A 9,504-nucleotide genomic window follows, 5' to 3' on the forward strand; every position below is an offset into this window, starting at 1 on the left:
ATTCTACCAAAGCACTTTTTTCTGCCCACTATCTAAAAATAGGGCCCAAAGAAAAATAACAGTAATAAAATTAAATTCTTTTTTCCTTCACTCCATAAAGTTTACCTAAAAAGAGTAAGGAGTATATTTCTGTTTATAGGATGACTTCAAATTTTACTGATGTATGAGATATACCACTGCTCTTAAGGGAGAGTGAATGATGAAGAGTGAATGATAAATTGTTACCACCCCTTCACTGAAAATAATTCATCTGCAGAATGATCAATGTAAAGGATCTTCAAGTGACTCAAGCTTGACTCCACACTGAAAGCAAATCAGGCTGAAACGATCGATGGGTCCATTAATGAGGAAATCACAAGAAAGTAGAATTAGGATAAAGATTTTTTCTTCCATAAGATTTTTCTCAAAGCTTGTTTGACATCTTTGTTTCTTAGAGAGTAAATCAGAGGGTTTAACATGGGTGTAACCAATATGTAAAATACTGAAACCACTTTACGAAGTTCAGGATTGCTTGGAGGTGTGAAATACATAAAGGAGACAGTCCCGTAAAGCAAGCTTACCACGCCCAGGTGGGAGCTGCAAGTGGAGAAGGCTTTCTTTCTCCCTTCACTGGAGGGGATCTTCAAGACTGTGGTTACAATATACATGTAAGATACTACAATAACAACTACTGTGGGCAAAATAATGCAGGTAGCCAAACTAAGAGATACCATCTTATTGACAAAAAGATTAGAACAGGAGATCTTCTCAATTTGGTAAGAATCACAGAAGAAGTGATCAATGACTCGGGAGGCACAGAAAGACACTGAGAATGTTACACTGACTTGGAGAATGGAACTGACCCAACCGCAGAAATAGGAACCAGCCACCAACTGAGTGCAAAGGCGTCTTGACATATGGACACTGTAAAGAAGAGGGTTGCAGATGGCAATGAAGCGGTCATAGGCCATGGCTGCCAGGACAAACCCTTCTGTTACAATGAAGAGTGCAAAAAAGAAGAACTGGGCAGCACACCCTACAAAAGAGACAGTCTTTTTCTCAGACATGAAGTTGACCATGGCCTTAGGTGCAATAACAGTGGAGTAGAAGAGGTCGATGAAGGAGAGATTGCCTAGAAAGAAATACATTGGTGTGTTCAGCTGGGAGTCAGTCACAATGATGCCAATCATACTAATGTTCCCCAAAAGGACCATGCCATAGACAAGCAGGAATAGGAGGAAGAGGAGAATGTGGAGCTCTGGACGGACCCTGAAGCCTACAAGAATGAAGTCAGTTACATCTGAATGGTTGCCTGCTCCCTTGTCACCCATGGCAAGAACCTGCTAAGAGGTACAAGACAAGATTAAAAATAGAGACTTCTACCTATTTCCTGGTATCACAAAGTATCTTTTGCCTCTTGTATAATACATTGAAATTTGTACTATCATCTCCTTTATAAGATTCTGTTGTGCTATGTATGATTTGCTGCATCCTTTTATAGGAATTGACTCTGAGGTATACTGTAATTGCCCATCAGCACACAACATTTGAGTCGCCTAACTCATAATTCGGAGAAGGCGATGGCACCCCACTCCAGTACTCTTGCCTGGAAAATCCCATGGACAGAGGAGTCTGGTGCGCTGCAGTCCATGGGGTCGCTAGGAGTCGGACACGACTGGGCAACTTCACTTTCACTTTTCACTTTCATGCATTGGAGAAGGAAATGGCAACCCACACCAGTGTTCTTGCCTGGAGAATCCCAGGGACGGGGGAGCCTGGCGGGCTGCCGTCTATGGGGTCGCACAGAGTCGGACACGACTGAAGCACTTAGCAGCAGTAGCAGCAGCAACTCATAATTTTCTAGTGTGATTCTCCAATTCTAGTCCTCTTTCCATTATAAGGTACATGATTTTCACACATAAAGCATTTTCTTTTTACCTGTTTAGTGCCTCACTTGACTTACATAGTAAGTCTAACATATCTAAAGGTTTTGAGAGATAAATAATATTTGCTCTCTGTAATTTCAAATTCATTTTAATGTTTCCATTTTACAACAGAAGGATCAAATTTAAGAGGAATTTTGTTGTTGTATAGTCAGTAAGTTGAATCTGATTCTTTTGTGACCCCATAGACTGTACTGTCCATGGGATTTCTCCACTGTCCATGGGATTTCTCAGGCAAGAATACTGGAGTAGGTTGCCGTATCCTTCTCCAGAGGATCTTTCCAACCCAGGAATTGAACCCTTGTCTCCTGTGTCTCCTACATTGGCAGGCAGATTCTTTAGCACTGAGCCACTTGGGAAGCCCAAAAAGAGTAATTTTAAATTCCACAAATAGGCATTGGAGATTAAAACAGGTCAATAGCTAAACAGTTTGTGAGAGTTTAAAGTAGGATAGCAAGAGATTTATTTGGTTTTCCAAAACCTTCATCCAAAATGAAGGCATCTTCAGCTTCTCAAAGTGGACAAACCTCGGACATGCTACTGGAAAAATTGACAGCTCCTAAAATTTTCTGTACAAATTTGACATTAATCTATCTCTTACCTGAATATTTCTCACTTTACTTCAGTGGAGCAATTTCCTAATGGTAGAAGCAAGGATTCAAAAGTTATTGTGTTTAATCCTAAAAATGGAAAACGGAGTGTAAAACCATAGAAGAGAAATTAAAGACAATGTCAAAATTAAAATTTTACATGAGATGTAAAATCTTGTTTTGAAATATATAATTTTATTCAGTTTTTGGCTCTGCTCAGAGATTAATATCTCATTTTTCAATTAAGAATAGCCTTTTCATTTCCTTTGTTGTGTTTTTGCCTGAAAATCCCCTATAGCTATATACCTCTTATCTCTTTCTAGAGGATAACAGAGATGACCTGGTGAGGTCTCTAACCCTGTGAACATTTCTTTATGGAAACTGAAGAGTAAATGCACCTGAACCTGAAGAATCACATTGCATGGCCATGCACGTGAGGACATATCTTACAGGCCTTAGAATGAGAACGATGAAAGCCAAATGGAATTTAAGTACAGCAAAGATAATATCACCAGTGAGGAGGAGTAGTCCCCAATGACCTGGGCGAATAGAGCAGGAGGCAACCTGGTACCCTTAGTCATCTCTGTTGCAACTATTTCAAATAATTGCAGCATGAACTGGGTGCAAAGGTCCCTCTGAGAGAGGCTAAAAATAAGGTCAATTATGGGGTGATAACAGTGCCAAGTTCCAAGTCCATCCCACGAGGGCCATATAGGAAAGAAACAAAAGAAAGAATATTATCTACTCTTCCAACTCACCTTGAACCATCCCTAGGTCTTTTGGGAAACAATTTCTTATTAGAAAAGTTTGTTTTAAGGTTGAAATATATTATCTCACATAATTTTCATTCCTCAGTTTTTTTTGCCTCCTACAATCATGCTGAATTTATCTATTGATGCTGTTACATGACATAGCATCAAATGCAATGAATGTTCCTTGATTGACTCTTGGTTTTAACAAGCCAGTCACAAAATACGTATTTTGGGAAGTCAGGGATTTTTACCTTAAGAAGAATATTAAATGACATAATGAATTATCAGTAAGCTGTTTAAGCATGTAATGAATTGGTAATGTAAGGAGAACACCTCATTTTTGGAGAAGTCTGTTAAGTACAAGGAATGAAGTATAATTGTGCTTCTTATCCTGTATAATAAAATATTGCAATATAATGCAAAATATTGCATTACAGTAGTGAGTATATAGAAGTGGATTTTACTATTTTACTATTTTATTATAGTCTGTATATTTTGAAATTTTTATAATAAATATCTTGTTTGTTAAAGACCTATATGAGAGAAAATTAAAAATTTCTTCCTTTAGACAAAAATAATGAATTGATACCTGGAACTGTTGTAGCCATGATGTGACCATAAATGGTATTACTGATTTGCTGAGGATGGCAGAGCAGAAAGTAGAGAGAAACTTGTGTCTTTGATGAAGTCCTCATGCCAGTGAACCACCCTGGAATCAAGGTGTCTCCAGCAACCCTGTAATGTGAAATAATAGACCTCTTAAGGCTTAAGCTATTTTCAGTGAGTCTTTAGTTACTTGCTGCTAAAGGTATCTTGTTCAATTCAATACATATGACATTACTGAAAAAAAAGATGGGAAAGAGTTATTTGAGTCTATACTCTAACAAAAATAAGACTGCTTGGAGATAACTAAAGTGCTAACAAAGTCGAAACTAGAATCAGTGAAGTTGCCAAAAGGGTAAACTCTCCTGCTAATAAGTGAGAGCAGCATAAATTGGGGGAATCCATACAAGATCTGAAATAGTACACACACACAAACACACACACAGACAAATACATATGCATGCACAACATTTACATTTTACATATCAATCCAACTCAGAATGCTTCCCTGTTTACCTTTAAAGCTATTAAATATAAAATAAGTTGTAAGGATGTATCGCACAACACAGGGAATGTAGCAAATACTTTATAGTAACTATAAATGGAGTATAACCTTTAAAAATTGTGAATCACTATACTGTACACTTATAATTTAAATAATATTATGCATCAAGTATGGTGGCTCAGACAGTAAAGAATCTACCTGCAATGCAGGAGATCCAGGTTCATTCTCTGGATAGGGAAGATCCCCTGGAGAAGGAAATGGCAACCCACTCCAGTATTCTTGCCTGGGAAATCCTGTGGACAGAGGAGCTACAGTTCATGGGATGGCAAAGTGCTGGACACAACTGAATGACTAAGCACACACATACATCAACTATACTTCAATAAGGAAAATTAAACACGACAATTTTCAAAGGAGTGTGGTAGGCAGTTCCTAACTGATGAACATGGAACAGGGATCTGGATTTCTAGACAAGTCAACTACCTGTTAAGGGCTCTGTGTCCTAGCCTCATCAGGGCAAGTCTACACACACACCTCCTTTCTCTCCCCCACTACCTGAGCCATAAGCCAAATTCTTCTTAGTTAAAAAAAAAAAAAAAGACTTAGAGATAGCTACATGTTAAGTGGATCTCCTTGAAGCCCAATCAGGAAGAAACATGAATTTGATTATTAGTTTAGAAATCTACAGCTATGAGTTCTTTACTTAGTAAATGAGCTAAGTAAATCAGGATTAGGTTTCTATCTGGAAGACAATGATGAGTTATCAAATTTGACTATATTTAAATTGTTTTAATCTGTATGACAAAATAGACCACAAACAATATTTACAAAACAATCCAAAGGCTGGAGCAAAATACATGTAGTACCCACAGCCTCCAAAGATTTACTATTCAACACATAATTATTTAATATAAATTTATAAGAAAAAAATTTTAATAACTAAATAGATAATTGGACTAATGATAAAGTCATATAAGATAAAACAAATAAAAATTTTAAATTGCTCTCAAAATCACTAATAATCATGTAAATGTTAAAATCCTTACTTTTTTCACACTATTCAAACTGACAAATGAGGGGAAATAAAAATGGACATTGTTATACCTGAAGTGTAAACTGGAAAAACCTATTTGGAAAGTAATTTACAAATATGTAGCAAAGTAGAAAATATTTATATATCACAGGATCCAACAATTTCATTTCTAGGCATACACTCCAAATAAGCCTTTAGACATGTGCATAGCAGACATCCACACATTTTCATTTTTAATGAAAAGAATAAAGAAACAAATTTCTAATCAATATGACATTAGATGGGCAATTTATTGATCTATATGCTATAAATATTCTAAATGAATAAACAAGATATGTATCAGTTCAGTTCAGTTCAGTCGGTCAGTCGTGTCCGACTCTGTGACCCCATGAATTGCAGCACGCCAGGCCTCCCTGTCCATCACCAACTCCTGGAGTTCACTGAGACTCACATCCATCGAGTCAATGATGCCATCCAGCCATCTCATCCTCTTTTGTCCCCTTTTCCTCCTGCCCCCAATCCCTCCCAACATCCGGGTCTTTTCCAATGAGTCAACTCTTCGCATGAGGTGGCCAAAGTACTGGAGTTTCAGCTTTAGCATCACTCCTTCCAAAGAAATCCCAGGGCTGATCTCCTTCAGAATGGACTGGTTGGATCTCCTTGCAGTCCAACGGACTCTCAAGAGTCTTCTCCAACACCACAGTTCAAAAGCATCAAACCTTCGGTGCTCAGCTTTCTTCACAGTCCAACTCTCACATGACCACTGGAAAAACCATAGCCTTGACTAGACGGACCTTTGTTGGCAAAGTAATATCTCTGCTTTTCAATATGCTATCTAGGTTGGTCATAACTTTTCTTCCAAGGAGTAAGCATCTTTTAATTTCATGGCTGCAGTCACCATCTGCAGTGATTTTGGAGCCCAGAAAAATAAAGTCTGACACTGTTTCCACTGTTTCCCCATCTATTTCCCATGAAGTGATACATATATGTATATATATCAGGTTATGTACCTCTTGCCAGCATAACACTAAATAATGAAAAGAAGTTAAATCATATATGGAAGGGCATAATTTTCATAAACTATTAATTATACTAAATATAGTATGTGTTATCTATGGATCTAAACATAAATAGTGAAGATGGCAGAGGAATAGGATGGGGAGACCACTTTCTCCCCCACAAATTCATGAGAAGAACATTTAAACGCCAAGCAAATTCCACAAAACTTCTGAATGCTGGCAGAGGACATCAGGCACCCAGAAAAGCAGCCCATTGTCTTTGAAAGGAGGTAGGAAAAAATATAAAAGACAAAAAAAGAGACAAAAGGGGGAGGGACAGAGCTCGGTCCCGGGAAGGGAGTCTTAAAAAGAGAGAAGTTTCCAAACACCAGGAAACACTCTCACTGCCGAGTCTGTGCCGAGCCTTGGAAGCACAGAGGGCAACATAACAGGGAGGAAAAATAAATAAACAATTCATACCCACAGTTTACGAGCCCAAGGGTAACTCCCCCAGCGGAGAAGCAGCACAGACGCCTGCACCCACCACTAGCAAGCGGGGGCTGGGCAGGGAGGTGCGGGCTGCATCGCTTAGAGTAAGAATCTGGCCTGAGTGCCCCAAGCACAATCTGAGCGAACTAACTTGGGTTAGCAAACCAGACTGTGGGATAACTACCACGCGAAAAGCCAGCCCTAACCTAAGACACCACCAGGCCTGCACACAGAACAAAGGACTGAACAAAGATAGCCGGCTGCAGACCATCCCCCTCCGGTGACAGGCAGCCAGAGCTGGAAGGGGGCAATCGCAGCCCCAGAGAGACATTATCTATAAAACTGTAAGCAGGCTTCTTTGCTAACTAAAACTTCTTGAGGTTCTGGACGGTCAACATCCGCCTGAGAAGGTGCACCGGTTGTACACCCAGAAAACCGAGTGGCAGGGAGGCGATAAGTCACAGCGACCGCGCTCGCCAAACACCTCATCACCTGAGCTGCTCAGACCTGGCAAGAGCACAAAACACGGGCCCAACCGAGTCTGCGCCCCTGAGGACTACCCGAGTGCCTGAACCTGAGCGGCTTAGACCTGGGAGGTGCATGCAGCCCAGGTCCAGCCTCGGATTGTTCCCGGCAGAACAACCTAGAGCCTGAGCAGTGTGGGCAGGGAGGGTATACGCACCGTGAGCAGGGGCAGGCCCAGTATGGCTGAGGCACTGCAAGCACACACCAGTGTTATTTGCAGCGTCCCTCCCTCCCCACAGCACGACTGAACAAGTGAGCCTAAAAAAAAATGTGTCCACCACCGCCCCCTTTGTGTCAGGGCGGAAATCAGACACTGAAGAGACCAGCAAACAGAAGAAGCTAAAACAGAGGGAACTGCCTTGGAAGTGACAGGTGCAACAGATTAAAACCCTGTCGTTAGTATCGACTACATAGGAAGGGGCCTATAGATCTTGAGAAATATAAGCCAGACCAAGGAACTAGCGGAAAATGAACTGACCCCACAATACCCACAACAACACCAGAGAAAGTCTTAGATATATTATTACTATTTTTACGATCATTCTTTCTTTCTTTTTTTTTCAATTTTTTTTTAAATTTTAAGTCCTCTATTACTCCTTTAATTTTCACTTTCATAACCTACTATTACTTTGTAAAAAAAAAAAAAAAAAGACCCTATTTTTTTAAAGCAAACTTCATATATATATATATTTTATAATTTTTGTGACTTTGTTTTCTTTTTTCTCTTCTTTTTTTCTTCTTCTTTTCTTTCACATTGTATTTCTGAAATTCCAAACTCTACTCTAGATTTTTAATTTTTGCTTTTATGTATTTGTTACCAATTTTGTACCTCTAAGAACCCAATCTTCAGTACCCATTTTTTACTAGGGAGTGAGATTACTGGCTTGACTGCTCTCTCCCCCTTTGGATTCTCCTTTTTCTCCACCAGGTCGCCTGTGTCTCCTCTCTAACCTCTCTCTGCTCTATCCAACTCTATGAATTTCTGTGTGTTCCAGACAGTGGAGAACACTTAGGGAACTGATTACTGGCTAGATCTGTCTCTTTTCTTTTCATTCCCCCCTTTTATCCTCCTGGCCACCTCTGTCCCCTTCCTTCCTCTTCTCTTCTCTGTATAACTCCATGAACATCTCTGAGCAGTCCAGTTGTGGAGTGCAGATAAGGAAGTGATTACTGGCTAGACTGCTGTCTCTTCTATTGATTCCACCTCATCTCATTCGGGTCACCTCTAACTCCCTCCTCCCTCTTCTCTTCTCCATGTAATTCTGTGAACCTCTCTGGGTGTCCCTCACTGTGGAGAAACTTTTCATCTTTAACATAGATGCTTTATCAATGGTGCTGTATAGAAGGAGAAGTTTTGAGACTACTGTAAAAATAAGACTGAAAACCAGAAGCAGGAGGCTTAAGACCAAACCCTGAGTCCAGGGAACTCCTGACTCCAGGGAACATTAATTGACAGGAGCTCATCAAATGCCTCCATACCTACACTGAAACCAAGCACCACACAAGGGCCAACAAGTTCCAGAGCAAGACATACCACGCAAATTCTCCAGCAACACAGGAACACAGCCCTAAGCTCCAACATACAGGCTGCCCAAAGTTACTACAAAACCATAGACATCTCATAACTCATTACTGGACACCTCAATGCACTCCAGAGAGAACAAATACAGCTCCACCCACCAGAACACCAACACAAGCTTCCCTAACCAAGAAAACTTGACAAGCCACCTGTACAAACCCACACACAACGAGGAAACTCCACAATAAAGAGAACTCCACAAACTGCCAGAATACAGAAAGGACACCCCAAACTCAGCAATATAAACAAGATGAAGAGACAGAGGAATACCCAGCAGGTAAAGGAACAGGATAAATGCCCACCAAACCAAACAAAAGAGGAAGAGATAGGGAATCTACCTGATAAAGAATTCCGAATGATGATAGTGAAAATGATCCAAAATCTTGAAAGCAAGATGGAATCACAGATAAATAGCCTGGAGACAAGGACTGAGAAGATGCAAGAAAGGTTTAACAAGGACCTAGAAGAAACAAAAAAGAGTCAATGTATAATGAATAATGCAATAAAT

General features: G+C 39.9%; 1 protein-coding gene across 1 annotated transcript; it reads right to left on the reverse strand.

Annotated features, from left to right (window-relative positions):
- Positions 1–368: 368 nt before the first annotated feature.
- LOC104985935 (olfactory receptor 9K2-like) lies at positions 369–1,310 on the reverse strand. The gene has a single exon (XM_010836321.1). It carries the CDS (start codon positions 1,308–1,310, stop codon positions 369–371), a length of 942 nt encoding a protein of 313 aa, XP_010834623.1.
- Between the last annotated feature and the right edge of the window lie 8,194 nt (positions 1,311–9,504).

Source organism: Bison bison, unplaced genomic scaffold (assembly GCF_000754665.1).
Source record: "Bison bison bison isolate TAMUID 2011002044 unplaced genomic scaffold, Bison_UMD1.0 scf7180017864062, whole genome shotgun sequence".
NCBI classification, from domain to species: Eukaryota; Metazoa; Chordata; class Mammalia; order Artiodactyla; family Bovidae; genus Bison; species Bison bison.

What these genes read in the sequence shown, in the direction of transcription:
- LOC104985935 (XM_010836321.1), bottom strand. Translation starts at nt 1,310, where the DNA reads ATGGGTGACAAGGGAGCAGGCAACCATTCAGATGTAACTGACTTCATT.